This window comes from Rhamphochromis longiceps, linkage group LG19 (assembly GCF_057381845.1).
Source record: "Rhamphochromis longiceps isolate RC_006_pf linkage group LG19, R_longiceps_female_GT1.1, whole genome shotgun sequence".
Taxonomy (NCBI): domain Eukaryota; kingdom Metazoa; phylum Chordata; class Actinopteri; order Cichliformes; family Cichlidae; genus Rhamphochromis; species Rhamphochromis longiceps.
Genome location: NC_140575.1, coordinates 30,766,508 through 30,785,392, shown reverse-complemented (window position 1 = coordinate 30,785,392; position 18,885 = coordinate 30,766,508). Strand labels below are relative to the sequence as shown.

At 41.5% G+C, this 18,885-nt stretch overlaps 1 protein-coding gene across 1 annotated transcript; it reads right to left on the bottom strand.

Moving 5' to 3' along the window:
• Nucleotides 1-3,686: 3,686 nt before the first annotated feature.
• peli2 (pellino E3 ubiquitin protein ligase family member 2) lies at nucleotides 3,687-17,383 on the bottom strand. Its single transcript, XM_085392075.1, has 6 exons — nucleotides 17,063-17,383; nucleotides 11,162-11,291; nucleotides 8,888-8,989; nucleotides 7,476-7,673; nucleotides 7,032-7,220; nucleotides 3,687-6,634 (listed from the first exon to the last, which is right to left on the bottom strand). Exons 1-6 carry the CDS (start codon nucleotides 17,137-17,139, stop codon nucleotides 6,056-6,058), a joined length of 1,275 nt encoding a protein of 424 aa, XP_085248201.1. The 5' UTR covers nucleotides 17,140-17,383; the 3' UTR covers nucleotides 3,687-6,055.
• Between the last annotated feature and the right edge of the window lie 1,502 nt (nucleotides 17,384-18,885).

Genomic DNA, 18,885 nt, shown 5'->3' with positions numbered 1-18,885 from the left:
GGATAAAGCAAATCATAATCGGCATTTTGCACAATGGAACATAATAGTCTGCGGAGAACAAGGGACAACATACAGAGCTCCTGTTTTCATCGCCTGGAGCTGCACACCTAGTCGAGAGCAATTAAAATGAGAGGATTCAATTTTGTCAAACACCAGGAACCTGAGATAAATCTTGTATCTCATTTTCCAGCGTGAGGACACTCCCTCGTGTCGGTGCTATCATGTTTGTTGTGGTATTTTTAAGAAACAGCTGGCTGCCGACAGACTTGGTAAAACAACCCCACCCCTGCCACCCTCCCACCCTTTCCCCAAATCATGCTAATCCCAATCATTTCAGTGTGAGACGCAGGGGTGAGGAGACGTTAGAGTCGGGTGAGGCTGTGAATAAAAGATGGTTTTAGACTGAAAATTTAGACAGAGCAGAAGGGGGAGGAGGGAGAGAGCAAGGCGGCACGTCACTGCATGGTTTCCATGTGGGAGCAATCCACTTACTTGAACTGATAAAGATTTAATTAACACAAGACTCTGCAATTACTCCATAATTAAAGTAATTTGTCCTCTTGTTTGGATGAGTAGGCAAGACGCCGCATGTGCCCGTGTAAGAGCAGACAAGAGAGGAAAAAAAAGGGGGGCGTGAGATGCTCAGAGAGGCAAAGTATGCCCCCACTTTAGTATTTGAATTTAATGCTTGATTTTCCAAACCTATTTTTCCCCACATATGTTCTAATGAAATATTTGTATCGGCTTCTCTTTAGCCCTGTGTTTATTTGCCTTTTATTTGACAACTCATTTGTTATTCATTGAGAAAGTAATAAGCTGAGTAGGCTGAGTACAAAGTATCATCAAGAGCCACATGAAATAGTAAATAGGCCTGATATAATCATAATCCTCTTCAAACTGCACTGCATACAGCTTTGAATTGTGTAGTGCTACAGAGCTGGCTGCAAGCTAAAGGAGACAAATGCACGCACACACATACAAAAAGTGGGATGGTTTTGTTTGACAACTCAAATTGCATGACTCAGAAGTGAGAGGAGAGTCCTGTGTGAGGTGTTTGACCTTGGGCCTGGATAACAAAGGCTGGACCTGACTTAAAGTAAGACATGCAGGTGTTTGATTGAAGCAACAATTAGTGACTAATCACTCGAGACAGAAATAGCGAGGAATTAGCAGCAAAGTCCAATATGTGGCACTGTGCTGTGGCAGTCCAATTTGCAAGAAGATTTAAAAAAAAAAAAAAAAAAAAAAAAGACCTGCCAAGTTTACTATTAAAAAACCAGGGAGACAAATGTGTCTTGTGTTAGCTTCTGAGGGTTGTATGTGCTGTTACTTAATTTACACGAGGGGAAGAGCACTATCTCTTATTTACAGATGATGATCTGCATATAATTTGCCTCAGTTGCACGCTGGGTAATTGAGGTAAATATCACAGCATTCAACTTGCCAGCTGAGGTATCCCGCTGATAGCTTGGCGTACAGCCCGCAGCCACCTGTGGCATTTCACATGTTGGGTGAAATCACAGGGCAGACAGACAAAAAGAAAAAGAAAACATGTAAGGCAACTAAGGCACAACTCTGAATACAACCTTCAGATGTGTAACAGCTGGATGATTGACAACTGTTGTTGACTTTAATCCAATAACCTATATATTGCTGGCTGTTGTTAGAGGGGGAAAAAATCTCATCTAAATATCTGAGGAAGTGGCACGATCACTGCTTAAAAGTTTCAGTGTTTTTTTGGGTTTTTTTCCAAGGCTGCATGCACTTACAACTGATTGCCCCCCGCCCCACCAGCCACATTTTGAAGCCAGGCCTTGAAAACTGTTTGGATTTCATTACTATCACTATGTGCAGGGGCCTACCCAGAGGAGTGTGGAGATGTACAGCATATACTTTTTCACTGATCTCTGAGAAATAATTGCATTAACCCTATACCTATATAGTTTGCAGCTCACTTCTCTCAGCTATCAAATTAAAACTACTGGAATGCTTAAATACTTTATTTAGTAAGAGTGAATTTCTTTTTGCCATTGCCCACCCAAAAACTCTAAATGCTCTGTCTGGATACAGGTAATGGTTTCCTCTTATGCTGTTAATATTCTTAAAGACGCCACCAATATATCATTACAGCACTGGATAATAAAGTTTCTTCTAAAACATCCTAATTTTCCTGTTTGGAAAACTCACTTAACAGGAGCAAACTTGCAAGCTATCATTGTCAATACACCATCTTGTTTTAGGCAAATATGACAGCTTTGTGCTCTCTGATTGCTCAGTCAACCAAACAAAAGGAACTTTTTAGTACAATTATAATACAACGACTCCCACTGAACTGCAAAATGGTCCCATAAAAGTTAAAAAAAAAAGGGGGGGGTGGGGGGATGATAGGAGGATCATCGTTTGTGTAAATTCTCAGCATTAGTGCAGGACATGCACCTCATTTCTTACTCATGAAACTGAGAGAAGGGAAAAAGAAGTATCATCCTGCTTTATTTGCATAACCCAGCCCTGCTTAGGGGCAGGGGGACCCACCAAGTGATCTCAAAATTAGCATGCTGTCACCTTCAGTGTCTCTTCTGTCATTAAGAAAAACAGGCAAGTGTGCAGACATATGAACCTATTTCACATCTACTGCAGAAATGTTAATTAGGAAGCACGGCATCCCACAGCTCCGTTCCCCTCCCTGTGCCAGAATGACATGTTATGCATTTAAATCCTTTTCATGCGTCCTTATTATAGAGAGGATGAAGTCACATGCGAATGATGGAAAATATCATCATGGTACAATATTTTTGCATGTACACTAAAAAAAATATATATATATATCCTAAAAGCTAAATATTGCACACAACTATGCACTCCTTATACATCACGCCAGGATTTAGATGGGGATAAAAGACTATTATAATTAATTTGACTGCATAAGCAAAAACATATGGTATGTAATAGATTATATATTTAGTTTGAACTGATTAGACTGTTCTGATAGCCTAATTGGAGGATTTTAGTCCTCACTGGCATGCCAATTTAAATAATTCAATTTCTGATGTTTTCATATGTATTTTTGATGCATTTATATTTAGTGTTTTTCATAACCAACATCAAACTTTTATTTATTTGCTGTGTTTTCAAGCTATTGGATCCCGCAGGCTCAGTAGCTTGAGAGGCATAATGCCAAAGGCGCTATTGTTGAGGAAACAGTGCCCTCCTGTGGTTTCATAGGGAAACTGCATACTTAAAAAAAACTACTGAAAACAAGGGGCTACACTCATGCAGTCATTCTCTAATAAATATTAAGATGAAGCTGATAAGATAGAACAAGAAATGTGAATAAAACAGACTTGAAGAAAATTCTCTGCCTTATCTGGAAAAAAAATACTGATAGAGCAATCACAATTCAGAGCCATTTTGGCAACCAAGATAGGAGAAATGCTCATACAGAGGAATGATGAAACACATATGTAACTGTGATTAAACATTGCTGCTATGTTGGTTGTGCGAACACAGCTGAGACATCTGGAGTGTTCAAAGGCAGCCACTAAATAAAAACCAACAAATCCCCATCAGCTGCACGCAGCCCTTTAAAAATCGGTGGATCACTTTAAAAGGAGTCCCTGAACATTACCCACAAGTATGAAATAGAAACTGTCAGTCAGAGTGAGAGAGAAATCCAACTTGGTGCAGAGTGTTTTTAAAAAATATTTTATTCTTTGCAAAGGAGACATTAGGAGCATCAGTGCGTTCTATGGCTTGTGTACAGAGTTCCTGCTAGAGACACAAAAATAATAATAATAATCATAGAACAAGCCCTTGGGTGAACTGTGGGCCCCACCCATGTTTACCGAGGAGGAATGTTTGAGGCAGCTACTCTTGCAGCTGTTACAGAACACAGTCTTAAGCAATGGACACAGTGTTTGAGCCGAACGCACGTGAGGTTAGAAGGGAATGCTACCGTACAGTATGTGGCCTAGTGCTTGACCCAGCATGGCAGTTAAATAACATCAGCAGAAATCAAGCGAGTCTGAAATGCTCTGTGGTTAGAGGAAAAGTGTAATGCTGCTGACATTCTTAACAATGCCAAATATGTTTCTCTTCAGAGGGAAGCGGAAAGAAAAAACAAAATAAATTAAAAATACCATGTCCAGGACAAAGGCAGATTTCCTCCGCCTCAGATATACCTCTGAATTTTTTAATTATCATAATAAAGTCTGGGAAAACCTAATGCTATATAATAGAACATCGCCCTTAACATCTCATTGTTTTAATGCTCACTATTGTATTTCATAATCTAATGTTGGAAACGACACTCGTTTGGGCACAGTCTGGAAAGCTAACATCACGGACAGATTTGTCCCAGATTCTTCAGTTTTCAATTCATCTGCTACTTTTGTTTTGGACAACTTGACTCATCCACACACAATAGAACTTACCAAATTTGGCACAGAGTGTGATAATATCATTGTTCCCCATGAAGCGACTGAACAGCCTTGACTGTAATCCAGAGCTGTCAACATTCCACCACAGCAGCAGCAGCAGCAGCAGTTTGGGGGTAGCATTGTTTACAGAAACACTTTGGATTGGAGGAAAAAGTGGCCGTCGCATCTTGCATGCGGAGAGAAAACAGCTCCTCCTTATATTTGGTATAATCTCTGGATGCTGCTGAGACTGTGCCCAGGTTCGACAGCGTACAAATCATTGGATCAAACCCAGCGTGGGGATAAAGCTAACAACAGTGCAGATTGAATACAGTGTGTCTGTGTGTGTTTGTGTGGGGCAGTGACAGCTAGCAAGCAAGCAGGTACGCTTGATTCATATGGTTGTACGGCTCCGGCGATTTATTTAACTGAAAGCAGGCTTCGATCACACCTTGAAAGCAAGTTGTATAATCAAAGCACCACCAGCGAGAAGGGTCAATGCATTTCAGTACATTCATTGTCAAGCCCCTGCGACCTTGTGTTAAATCCTGTGTTCTCTCTGGTAGCGTTTTGGGGATCGGGGTGAAGCGATGCAGGGTGATTTTAACGGCCCGAGGGCACCCACGCAGTCCAATCCACATGCACACAATCACACAAACATGCACGCACACATACGCTCAAGCATTCTCACATACATTATATATGCTGGAGAAAAATATATTAACATTTGCATTAAAAAAACAGTACAAGGGCCTCAGTGTAATAAAATACCTCTGGTGTTAGAATCTGTGTGGGTCGTTATTTTTCTTACACCTTCTGCAAAACCATCTCTCTCTTTACCTTCAACAAAATATCTTTTTGTCAACTATGAAAAATATTCCCATAGTTTGATGGGATTTGAGGCACTGGATTATATCTCTGTACATAAAAAGTCTTCCCCCCAACTCTCCCTCAAAGTTTGTTCGGCAGTTAGAAACCGCCTCCGGAGAGCTACAAGATGTTGATGCCGTTACGGGTTAAGGACCAGGATATCAGTGTGGACCATTTAACAAGTTAACTATTAAAACTTCCATCTTCACCTGGCTTTTCTCTCAGCCAACAGTCCAGCTGTCTGGCTCTGTAAAATCTTGGTTTCAGGCCCACCAGGAACTGAATTATATACCCTCCCCCACCCCAGCCCACATATTTCCCAGAAGACTCAACTACACCTGCTTGCTATAATTTGGTTCAGTCTGATTCATGAGTAAATTCAACTCATTCCTTCTACAACCTTAGTGTTACAGCCCTCTGATGGAAAACCAGCAGGCATTGTAGTTTACAGCCCAGCACTGGAGCTTTGTTTAAAGAGGTTTGTTGGCAGGACAGCTAAAACAGTATTTAATTCTGGAGGAGCCGTGCGTCTGTGGTCCAGTGTGCTTCACATCTCTGTATCCTGCAGTGGCCATCCAAACAGCCACAAAAGGCCCCGAACAATCTGTAATGGCTCTCTATTGTCAATCCACAGTACATGACCAGAACCTGAAAAAGGCTCGCTTCGTTCCAGAGCTGGCTTACATAAATGAAAGAAAGCACAAAATAATCTTTCACTGCATGTCAGCATTCCTGTTTAATCTCCTCTGCCAGAGCAAGACCCCTTAAACTCAGTCCACCGGACCCTGGAAGATTAGCTTGGAATAGCCCTGAGTTGGGCCAAGTTGGGTGGCGCAAAAGGGGCAGGCTGCGTGGAAGGCGTGAGTGCCGTGGGGCAGAGGGATCTCTGACCAGTACTTGACCGACTTCTCTGAACACACATGTCCGCATGGCACGAAGGCGTATGTGGGTGCACCTGTGTCCACGTAGAAGGCCGGCTCGCAGCCCAGCCACAGTGGCACGTAGGGCCCCACCACCCGGCACATGGGACACTCTCGCTCAGTGTTGGCCTCCTGCTCCGAACGGTGGCCCCAGTTGTGGTAACCGTGCACGTGACCGCACGCCAAGTACACCCAAGGCTGCTTGTCTTCCAGAGATGAAAGGGCACGACTCCGGTGCATGCTGGGGAAGGCGAGGGTATTGAGACCCACAGGGCACTGGGGGCGCGCTGCATTGATCTCCTGCCTGAGTGCCTCCAGGTGCTTTTGCGTGGGAGTGTGGAAGAGGCCTTCAGCAGTGCGCCACAGCAACGTTGCTCCACACAGATCCACCAGGGAGCCGTCCTGTAGAATATTGCTCTCATTCTCCACCTGCGGAGGATAGTGAAGTGCGCACACATTTACCTTCTACATGGGAAAAAAATCCACTGCCTATGACATGCTGATATTTCTTATTACTACATTGTACTACAGACTGACAACCTTTAGTTCCTGTTACTGCTGAGTTTCAGACATAAGTCCCACCCAAATGCCATTTAAACCTTTTGTGTACAATAGGCGACTCAGCAAACATGGATTATTTCAGACTTTGGATCAAGATAATTACTTATTCTGATTTGGGACTCATTCAAAGCTACTCTAAAAGTGGCTGTGGAAGAATTAAAATAATAAACATAACAGGACCACTTTAATATTCTAAAGTATTTCTCTAACATCACAGTGTCACTGCATACATACACTGATACATTTTAACTTTTCAACTACTCACCAGTTTGCCTGGGGTCTGTGCTGAGCGGGTCTCTCTCAACGTGTAAACATCACCACAAACAGAGATCTCTCTCCACACGCCGGGCTTGGACTCCTCAGTGAATCCCCCCTTAGGGTGCATTACCAGCACACCATTGGTTGTTAAGCCGTCCATGTGACCATCAGGGTTTTTCCATTTTGCAGCTTTTTCCTACAGGCAAGACAGAAAATGGATGATGACACAAACTGACATGATGTGTGGCATTTCACTTTTTACGTAACAGTGCATATGAAACAGTGGTTTTCTTTATCTGGTTACAAGCTTCAAGGATTAGAAGCACTAAAAAAAAAAAAAAAAAAAAAAAAAAAAAAAAAAAAAAAGGCAGCCATGTAACCTTACAGGCTAAAAAAAGTAGCATAGATAGAGATGGTGCATAATCACAATGGTACACCGAGTTGTAATTACCCCAAGGAAGATGTTTTTGGACGTATCAAATCCGGCTGCATAGATGCGAGCGGTGTAGGGCGGGGTGCGTTCGCAGACAATTCGGCAGGCAAAACGAGAGATGGTACTCTGCGTGATAAGAGTCTCTTCACCCTCCTGACCCCCTGCTATTGTATCAGTCACCACAAAGTCTATGGGACTCTCAGTAGAACGCCCAATCTGCAAAAACAACACAAAAATAATAATTAATATTATGCTGTACTGCACAACAGTTTCGAAAGAATCTCAAAACAGTGCAATCAATGAAGAAAGGTTCTTTTTAATTCATACCAGACACAGCAACTGTTCTGCATCCTGCTAGCTTATGTACGTGCACAAGCAAACACACACAGAGTATCCATATATATTTTAATGGGCATAATTTTCAGCACTTGGAAACAGTTCAAGCTGAATAAACAGAGGCAAAAATAGGCTTTCCTCCTTTCATTTCCTCTTTTTCCCCTTACACTGTCCTGAAGTCCAACATTTTGAGTGGCTTCCTCTTCTCTCTGGTGCGTTCAGTATTGTTTAGTCACATGGGGAAGATAGGGTGCTGAATATGAAGCATGTGTCTGTAACATTAACATCCCTTGGCTCATCACTGCCTTGCTGTACGTTCAGATTAATACTGGAGCAGTGTAAACCGGGCACAGATGATTTTTATTTATATGATTGGACGTGTTTTTGAACATTTATACTTTTTGTGTGTCTTAACTTGCTTTTCTGTTATTACAACACTTAATTTTCTTACTTTACTTATTTTACTCTGTGAAAAGCATTTTATACATAAATGTTTAACTTTGCAGTCTAATCAGGTGGTTGTGTATAACCAAAGTGGCTAAAAGAGCCCAAAGACACCTTGTCAATCAGTCAAATTAAAGCTTACATCCATATTTTCATTTATCCCATTCATAAAGAGCCATTTGAAATGACAATCTAAAGATATAGCAATTACTGTTCTGACAGCCTTTGAAGCCCCTGTAGGCAATATAACAGAACACAAACAATAAAAGGGCAATAAAATCTTTGCAACAACTGTCAGTCCTTAAAAAAACAAAACAGGTTAAGTAGCATCAAATTCAAACAACATGTCTTAGCCACAGAACTAGCAGCTCTCCTGCTGTTAAAAATACAGCCACATCCTGCCATGGGAATGGGGAACAGGCTCTGACCATTTTTGGCTGTCAGAGAGGAAATACTCCTCCTGGCTTTACTAGATCGAAACTGGTAATGTTAGGTATAGAAGTACATTAAAAAAAAAGCAGAACAAAAGCCTTTTTGTTCTATGTTTTCTGACTATAAAGAAGTACTGTAATCGCTGAGAAACTAATGTACGGGGTGTGAATGTATCTGAATGCAGTTGTGTGCCAAAGTAAAAGTGAACAGACTTTTACCTGAAACATATCTGTGTCTTTATCATGGCTGTACTCTACCACTACGGTGTGGTTCCTCGATAGCGTGTAGGAGATACTGTGCTGACCTTTACAGCTCACAGCCTGAAATGTGAAAACAAACAAACAAAAAACCCAACTTGTTCATAACAAAGTACACAGTGCAACAGTATAATAAATCATCATCCAATCTGTGGCTTTATCACCGGATCTGAGAGTGCCAAACAGCACAGCAGAACTACAGTAAAACCTTCCTTGCACAATCCTTTCCTCGTTGGTGAGGTTAAATTAAAGACCAGAGCAAAAGTCAAACCCACTATTAAAACACATGGCACTTAAGTGATGATTCACTTCCTTAGAATCAACAACTACGAGGTGCTCCTGGAAGAAAACATGTTATTGTCCTTATTTTTGTTTTGTTATTGACAACTTGGAACATTTCTATGGATTATTAGCGTGCATGTGCGGTTTTTTACAGCTCACAATTAAGCCAAAGCTCTACAGGCTTATTGTGTAATTTTGTCATGATGTTACCAAAATCCTAAAACCTATTACAAGAATTTTTTGGGAAGCGGAACAAAAAAAAAAAAAAGACTGTGTAAAGTCACACTCGCAAAACAGTGACCATAAACTCCCTGCTGGCCTCGGTTAACACAAGCTCGCCAGGCAACTGAACTGCTTCATGTCAGTGTAGCGAGGAAGGCTTGGTTAAAGCCCGGCCCCAGCTTCCATCAACACTGTACCACATGCCATCTCTGCTCTAATCTGCAAAATTCCATTTCCTAAACATCCCCCTCCTCTTCGTCACGTGCAGGAGGGAAAGCGGGAGAGGGAAAGTGGGTCATCAGAGCTGCCACGGTCTGCTGTAACATCAGATGCACACGGGGACAAATGTCATCATCGCATGCAGTCTTGTCTTGACTGCGCTGCTACAAACAAATGGTGCTCCACCTGTTAAAGAACTAAAAAAGGAGCAGTGCACACACAAATATGTATTTTTTATAAACGCTACGCCCCCAAAATATCCTCCCCCAACCTTCCCGAGTGGTAGGAGTTGGAATCATAATGTTTTGAATACGAGGCTGGCAGTGGCATCATGGGAGCTCCTCATTATCTGCCATGAACACTAGAGTGTGCACCGACACGTGAGCTCTCCCTCTCAGCCGCAGAGACTCCTCAGCTCATTCGTATGCTGCACTGGAAGGGAGCAAGAATGGGTTACAGGGGGTGGGCTTCATTTTAGTGATTCACCTCTTTAATACCCCCTTCTCCTTAAAATAAGCTGACCACCCAGCTCGTCTCTTACAGAATGGCCCTTTTTTGACCGTTTATACACCTGGATGAGCCAGGTCAGCATAAAGCAACAACCCCTGAGCTCATCCTTCAAGTCCCATAACACGGTGCCAGGGTCGAAGTGGTCAGTGAAACAGCCAGTAACTAATGTAATGCACAGTAAAAACAGCCACATCTAATGCAGATAGCAAACTATCTGAGACGTAATTTATGATGTGGAGCAGCAGAACACTTCAGCCATATTTCACAGCACACTGCAGCTCAAACTCAAACAAAATAAAGCGCAATCTCTGCCATGAAAAGGCCTCTGTCACTGAATCGTCCCAGAGCAGATTTCTGGATTCCGCAACCTGACAGTAACCTGAACCAGACAGCCTTTTAGCTAAAAATGTCAAACACTGGTCTCCAAGTGGTGCAGAGGTAAGTGGGTCTTGTCTGATGTTTAGCAGTTTCGCCTAGGAACCGAAGGTAGGAATGCAGGAAGGCAAACACGTTTTACTGGATGTGGCACTTCCCTGCAGGCAGTCTGCCGTGAAGAGAAACTCTGAAGCCCAGCTAGGAACTAGTCATTGTAGTGGAAATGTCAACATTAAGGTCTGCCAACAATAATGTAAAGTGCTTTTCACAGCACAATTTACTAGCTACCACAATCACTAAAAGGCCATTCAGCTGCTGTGGGGAAAAAAAAAAAAAAAAAAACCCCCCCCCAAAAAACAAAGGGGGTTCATTTATAGAAATTATGCTTTCAACTTCATATACAGCCAAATCTTCTTATGTATATATGCAAAACCAAAACCAAAAAAAACAAAAAAACAAAACAAACCCCCCAAACTATTACCTAAAAAAAAGAAAAGAAATATCACCTCCTTCTTCTGTTACGTTTTTGCACACTTTCATACATTTTGTCTGAAGAAGAAAGGCAGACAGATGTTCAATCCCACTGAGAGCCTGTTCATTAAATCACTTTAAATCATCCTTCTGTACCTTGGTGGCCTGGGGTGTGTTGAGGACGTGCACAGTGCTTGGTGATACACCATTGGGTTTGATTCTCTTGTATAGAGCAAATCTGCTTTTCCGTCTACCGCGATCTCCGTTGGGCAGGGAGCCATTGTACCTGTCAGAGACGGGACAGGGTGGAGAGAAGGACAGCAAATTGACAGTTATTTATTTATTTCATCTGTGTGAAAATACTAACAGCTTCCATAGCTGCAAAAAGATGTGTCTAATGAGATTTACAGGCAAAAGTCTTGTAATCATATAAGAAGTAAACACAGAGAATTAGAAACAGTCGTGTGTTCTGAAAAGGAGATTTGCCACGCATTACATCACTGACAATCTAATACACCCTATTAGTAATCTAAGCGTTACCTTGGATAACGGCTCTTATTACATAATGCACTCTGGTGCTGGTGATTTCAGTGTGCGTGCACTGTGTAAACTGCAGCTGTTCTTTTGCTCTGTGTCCCAGGCAGGAGCACGTTTTAAGATGCATGTCAGGTTTGCTATCATTTTGGGAATGCACGGTCTGGGTGGATGACTCAGACACATTCTTTCAAAGATGAATTTTATACACGGATACAGCTTACAAAGCTATCTGTTCAGTTTCCAAAATCACTTAATAACAGACTCCAGTTTTGCCCTTTAGTGTGCTGAGAGGCACCTAGCCTAAGCTGCTCTTTGTGAATGAAGAAGCCCCTTCCGGTACAACTGGTCTTCTTTCTATCCACCAGCTGGTTCCTACAGCTGGGACACCCCATGCTCGACTATCATCCAACACACAGACCTTCTGTCACACACTCACATAAACCACAAATGTGCTGAACAGACACTTTGCACAAGATACACATTTATATTATATGCCTCAAGTTTGCACACCAATGTATCGGAGGGGAACAGAGTCTACGAGCCAAATGTAATCTGACATTTTTCCTTTCTGTTTCTGAACAATAGCAACAGAACCTCCTTCTGCTCCTTCCCACCTCCCTCCCAGGCTAGTCCACCTGTCCCATGTCTCCACACGGCTGGCCAGGCAAAGAAACACATGGTCCTAGTCAGCACAGTGCACAAAGCTGGCCTGTAGGACAAGCCACCCACAGAGAGCTAGAGAGGCACTGGAAGATTCTATGGACTAAATGCAACAAATACAAAGACAGAAAGACAGGAGGAAAGTGTCAAATGACAGCAGACCTGCTTACCTTCTCTCCTAAAGTGTTCAGCTTTTACTTTTAGTGGTGATTACTGTCTGATCGTACTCCTTTCAAGGCCATTTCAGGGATTCTATTTCCATGTCATTAGACCAGTGCACACTTTAAATGCAGACCCTTACACAGTTGTGAAATCTTGGGCTCCAAAAGCCTGAGCTGGCCTTCTCATGCTGCTTTCAAAATAAAGTACAAGTGTACAAGACATAAGTTACATTAAATCTAAAGAAAAATAAAATAATGCCCACTTTCCCCCCATTTATATAGTAATTGTGTTGCTTTCATTTACAAGTAATCTGTAAGAGAAAACAAATAAAGCCCCTTTATTGATGCACACATTCCTAAGCTAATTTCACATGGTTTGTTCTCTGTACTCCACTTTTATTTGACCTGCTCTAAAAACACCCCACCTAAATAAAGACCAGCCAGCCCTACATAAAGATGTCTTTTCAGTTTAGGGGGGTCTACTGGCTGGCTACCTGCCCCTGTGTGTCTCATACAAAGCACACAATCAAATGCTATCCAGCTTAGTGTTTTTGCCATGATGAATTCTGACTGGAGAATATAACCCTAGCTCTGCAAGAAACGCAGCATATGCTTTCAATTATTCAGCATTATACCGAGGAACAATATTCTGTCATGCAGGAACTGCCACCGTCACATTAGCTAGGACAGGCTCTTTAAAGCTGCGTTCCAACTAATTGTGATCGCTTTCCCTTTTGACCCGTGCCAGACAGACAGCGGATTTACCTTCCAATACTTAGCAGCAGGGATTAGAAGACTCTGGCATATCACCTATCCTCCAGGGTTGCGGTAAGGAGCCAACAGCACCTCCTACTTCCTATGCTAACATGAAAGGCTAGTGTTCACAGAATGAGGAGAAGATATGCTGAATAGCTGTAACACTCATTAGAAATACAGAAAGTTAGGTTAGGCTTACAGGGTCACACAAGATGGTTTCTAGGTCACTAGGACTTCATCTAAATCAATCTAAGCTGTAAAAATACATAAATAATACATCATTAACAGACAACCAGATGGCATGATGAGCAAAGACAGTATGAGTCAACTAAATGAGCATCATCCATCCATTTTCTTATCCATTTATCCAACTTAGGGCAGCAGGGGTGCTGGAGCCTAGCCCAGGCGTCACGGGGTGAGAGGCTGGGCACATCTTGGCCAGGCTGCCAGTCAATCACAGGGCTGACCCAGAAAGACAGACTACCACATACTCTCCAATGCATATTTACAGCCAATTCACAATCAACAAAAATCCCAGTGGCTCTCAAACCTCTTCTGGCATACCCCACTTTACTTTATATACAAGTAAGCACAATAGCATTAGCCAAATCTTGTTTGGTAATAAACAAAAGTCTCTCTTTTGCCTAGTTGTTCATGCCCTGCAGTTTCTGAACCTCTGAATTACCTTAACATGAGTGTGTTTGGACTGTGGGAGGATCCTGCTGCAACTGGAAAAAAAGGAAAAAAAAAAAAAAAAAAAAACCTACGCAGGCACAGGACGTACATGCAAACTGCACACAGAAACGCCTCAATCCACCAAGAGGTTTGAATACTTGTTGAGTGGTGATCATGCTAACCACTGCACCACTCTAGATTAAACCAGTTACACCTGAAATCTTTAAATGCTTCTATTGTAGTACTGACAAAAAACCCCAGAAAGAGATGTCTCTTCTCTTTATACCATTTAAATTACATAATATTAATAAAAAGGCACGATCTATGTCAGTCTGTACCAAAGATGCTCCCAAGTTGATTTGTACACTTTCCTTTAATGAGTGGTTCTCTAAGGCAAAATGTAGAAAGTTCAATCAATAGGCCTAGTCTCCCTGCCACAATGGACAGAGGAAGCTGAAGAGAGGCAAAGGCTGAGTCCTGATCAATCCATCCTTTCATTTGCAGGATACCCATGCAGCACCCCCTCCTCATCCTGCCTCCCTTTCACTGACCAGCACCAAGCCAATCTGCGGCGGCAGAGATGGAGGGGCAGCCATGCAAGTAATAAGAGCCACCACGGTCATGGCAACAAACCGCTGAGGGAACTGCTGCTCAAACAAGCTTTGTTCCATGCTGTCAGCTATCTTGTCTACCATCAGTTTTATCAATGGGATGTGATGTCATGGCAGTGATTATACACCCGTCACATCTGATTCACATATGTGTCTTTATGTCAGGAGAGGGAACAAAAGTACCAGCTTCAAACATGCCACATACCGAGCCTGGGGTAATAAGCACTCAGCACTTTTTATCCCTTACAATAAGCACTATGACTGCGAGTGTATGGGTGGAGGGCAGTGTACAAAAACACAGTGTAGTCTGCTCTCTGTGTAAGCCATCATTTCAGCACCTTATTTCAAATACTGTAAAGATGAAAGTCACACAGCCGCATGGACACCAGTAAATCTGAACTATAAAAATTTTATAACTTTTATAAGCGCCTCAGGACTGGCCATTGGCCAAAGTTCAGTCACTCATGTTTTCCATCATCTGTTGGCCAAGACAATACAGACAGGACGAGAAGGTGACTGTTTAGAAGGATAGCTTGTGGCAATTTGTCCTAAATGAATTCTAAACAACCAAACAAAAACACACAAAACAAAATGAAAAAACAAAACAAAAACAAAAAGAGGACAAAGCAGTTATGATATAATAAAGGTAAAAGTTACACTGGCTTTATTCGGTGACAACACAGATGTGAGTAACTGCTTATTTTGTTTGCCTTTTTACATTAACAGACTGTCTGTGTACTTTCTGATATTATCCAGTACAAGTGGCAACTGGATAGTTACAGAATGAATGCCAAATAATTCAAATACTTAACAGGAGTAGGTGTGCTCTTCTACAAAAGGCTTTTAAATGTAAAGAGTGATGTGAAAAACAAAGATTACTTCAACAAATAGCTTGAAAATGACCAGCGCATGCCAGCTATCAATACATCTGATGGGCAAAATAACAGACGGACAGAATATTACCATCTTTTTTGATAAATAATGCTTTAAGTCATAATTCCTTGGCAGTTTCTTTCCCATGTTTTATATTTACCTGAAATTATATCAGTAAATGTATGAGACTGACTTCTTTTTTTTTTTTCATTGGGTAAATTACTGATATTTTATTGACAACAATACAGTTAATGGTGAGGCTCTTATCAGTTTCTGTAGAGACTCCTGACCAGTTTACTATATAGAAAAAAAATGCACGTCTACACAGGTTCTTGACACCAAGGCAAAATTTCCACTGCTGCAGGTTTGACGTAATTGTTCTGCAATGTGAAACTGTCAGAAGAGCCTTGTAAATACCTTGAAATAAGTAAGCGATAAACTTAAAGGCAAATAAGTATGGAGGCTTGACAATAAGGAACTGATTACTGATCATCTACTGGTTGGGCAAGAAATGTAAAGATGACAGTAAGGCTTTTAAGAAGCCACATAAGATGATTTAAAGCAGATGAATAATAAAAAACACATAAATAAATAACTAAAGAACTACAGCTCGGCTTGTTTTCAACACTCTGTGAAAACATGGTGGTTCTGTGCCTGCCCAACAAAAATTACTCCATACTGAGATATAAACAAATACAAAGATGGAAAAAAACAGCAGAAAGGTAGCTTGACTGAGCAGCCTTTGATGCTGTTCCCATAGGCAGCTTAGACTCTGCTAGTATAAAGCAATTTAAGAATATATCCTGTGAGATTAGATAAACTTGTTCACTGCTTTCCCTTGTTTCTCTGACTTGCACTGGAGCATTGTGGGTAATGGCAGATACTGTATAAGGTATGGAAATCAGTAACCGACTCCTTACTACTTACTATACAGTATAATTCAGCACATACTTTGGCTGATTTTCTCTATGAACAGAAAAAATGTTTTACTGTATAAATAACATTTGAATGTTCCCCACATCAGGTAGCATATCCCAATATCATTTTATCGAATTACATATATCATTACAGAGTACTTCATAAGGCTCTCGCTGTTATCCGACATTTAAGCTCCCCTTGTCTGTTAAATAAGGAATATAAGGTAACTTTTTGCAGGTCAAGGAGTGTGATTTTAAACTCGGAGAACAGCCGGCAGTACGTGCGTGCGTGACTGCAGAAGTTGTGTTAAAGGAAGCACCCTGGGGCTGGGGGAGGGGACCATCACTACTTCCGAATTCCTAAAACCCCATGAATCCAACTTTAAGGTAAGAAGGAGCGTCCGGTCAGAGTTGCTGAATAAATTTCACTGGGGTTCCCAAAGTTGTCCCAAATCTGTCCTATTTCACGGACACAGATATGTAGACACATGCAGGCAGTTTGTAGTTATCAGGGTTGACAGGGAATGGGATATTTAAAACGTCCACATTTGTAATTGCGCACGTGTCTGATTTGTGGGATAACGTGAGCTTGTAAATTTCTAAACAGAGCTTGACGTGCTCCCTGAAAATCATCACAGCGCCTCTTTGATGTTATATAATGTCGCCTGTGTTGGAAGTTGATCTTGAATTTAAAAAACAAAAATACACAACGCATCACTGCTAACTCCATGCTATTTTCAAAAACTTACAGTCATGTAGCTTAGGTAGCAGTGTGAGTGGCCGTTTGTGAAACTTAAAAACAAACACTCGTTTTCAGTTTCATGTCCACACTTACTCAGAAGCAAATACAACAACGATTCAACTTACCCCAGAACCACCAGCTCTCCGTATTTCACTAGGTCTATGGATGGGGCGCAGTGCTCCTCTTGGCTTAACGAAAACATGAGGCTCCTGGCTTCACTTCACGGTTAGCTTTACAGTAATAACGGTTCACAAATTACCTAAAATTCCTCCTTAAAAAGCGCGACGCAGACTCGCTTCAGATCGCGTACACGGCAGCATGTGTTTCAGTGTCCTCACGAATCAAGTTTGCTAAAAATAAACTGGTCTGAAACTTCTTCGGCGTGACATAGCAAAACGTAACTTACTTGGCGGTTGAATGCGCTCTAAAGCAGATACAAAAACAGCGAGGACCAGGGCCGGAACGTACCATTCACTTCTACTTTACTTTGTATAGGGGGGGCTCTCTACCTACGCCTTGGTTAAAATGGTATGCCTGGTCAAATTTTATTGTATCTATTCATTAAACACATAGATAATAGTACATGAGAATGCTTCATCTTTAATTAATTCTCGTGTAGACAAAGCAGTTGAATCTACATTGTAATAATCATTTTTGAAACCACCCGTCTTGGTTTATGGATCGCACCTTCTGTTATGTAAACAAAGAGTAAAATCTGGGAATTCTGACGTGATTGCAGTTTCCTATATTTGACGGAAATAAAGGTTTAAACGTTTTGTCATTGTATTTACATTTCTATTATTTACTGTTTCAGCAAAATGTGCCAAGGATCACATGATTTATGAGTGCAGTAGTTATGCCTACCGAGGACGGGATATCAAAAGTGGGAAAAGACATGGTTTTTAAAAAAAAAACTATTCAGAATCCTCCTGGTACATTTTCAGCGAGTGTGTGAAAAAAAATAAATTGTGAAATCGGATTTTGTAATTTTGCTGGTAACCCCTTAGGATCTTGTGTTATTTGATTATGACTTTATTGCAGCTGGCTAATGCATGTGATTGATTGTGCAACTTAATGACATCACTACGGATGTGCATGCCTCGAGGTTTTATTTTCACCACACCATTGCTCATTTTTGTCTCTGTTTTCAGCATGAAGCCTTTTGTTGGCTTCCGGTCCGTGAGTGCATGCTTATTTCATTCTGTAATGTCAGTCAACTGGCTGATGCGCATTTGTCAAATAATAACACCAAGGCCTAGTAATTTGGCTAATTGCTTTTCTGAGACTGACTCAGAAATCTAATTTATCCAAATGTCCACACGTGACGCTACTAAGAACCTCTCAGCCTCTAGTAACACCTCTTTTAGTACATCACACATTCACTTTTTTTTCCCCCTCATGCTTTTCTGGTGAAAGTGCCACTTTTGTCTAGCAGTCTCCTCCACGCTTTAATGGCTCTGTCTTGTTTAACAGGAATCTGCATGGCTGGAGGTGCTATTACTGCTTCAGCCCTGTTGCCTCTGCAGTAATGGCCTTCTATTTGAACTGGTGTCCAGTTTCAAAGTGCAATAACACCTACAGAAAACAAAAGGTAGTCAGGGAATACAGGAGCCGGAAGGGGGGAAAAAGCCTCCCCACCCTCACGAACAACAAATTTAAACTTCACCACAATAAGACAGAGTATTGTGCATTTGTAAGCATTACAAGTCAAATAGTTGGCATTTGTTGAATCCCTTTAATGGTGCCACTGATAGCACGGATTAACATCAGCTTCTTCGGCATTTGTGCATAGGGATCAAGCTGCATTTGGCCTGGAACTACAAGGGCCAGGGACTGATCTTAATGCTGTGGGTATAATGAATGTTTACTCCTTTTTTGTGTCACTGTCTCCTTTCTCTTTGCTTTCATCCGCCATTGTCTTTGTAATAGAGCTCTATGGTCGTTTCTG

Excerpts from the sequence above, each read along its gene's own strand:
- peli2 (XM_085392075.1), bottom strand. The coding sequence starts at position 17,139 with ATGTTTTCGTTAAGCCAAGAGGAGCACTGCGCCCCATCCATAGACCTA. Across the intron at positions 11,292-17,062 it reads GGAGAGCTGGTGGTTCTGGG|GTACAATGGCTCCCTGCCCA; the intron begins GTAAGTTGAATC and ends CGTCTCTGACAG. Across the intron at positions 7,221-7,475 it reads CCAAAAACATCTTCCTTGGG|GAAAAAGCTGCAAAATGGAA; the intron begins GTAATTACAACT and ends TCTTGCCTGTAG.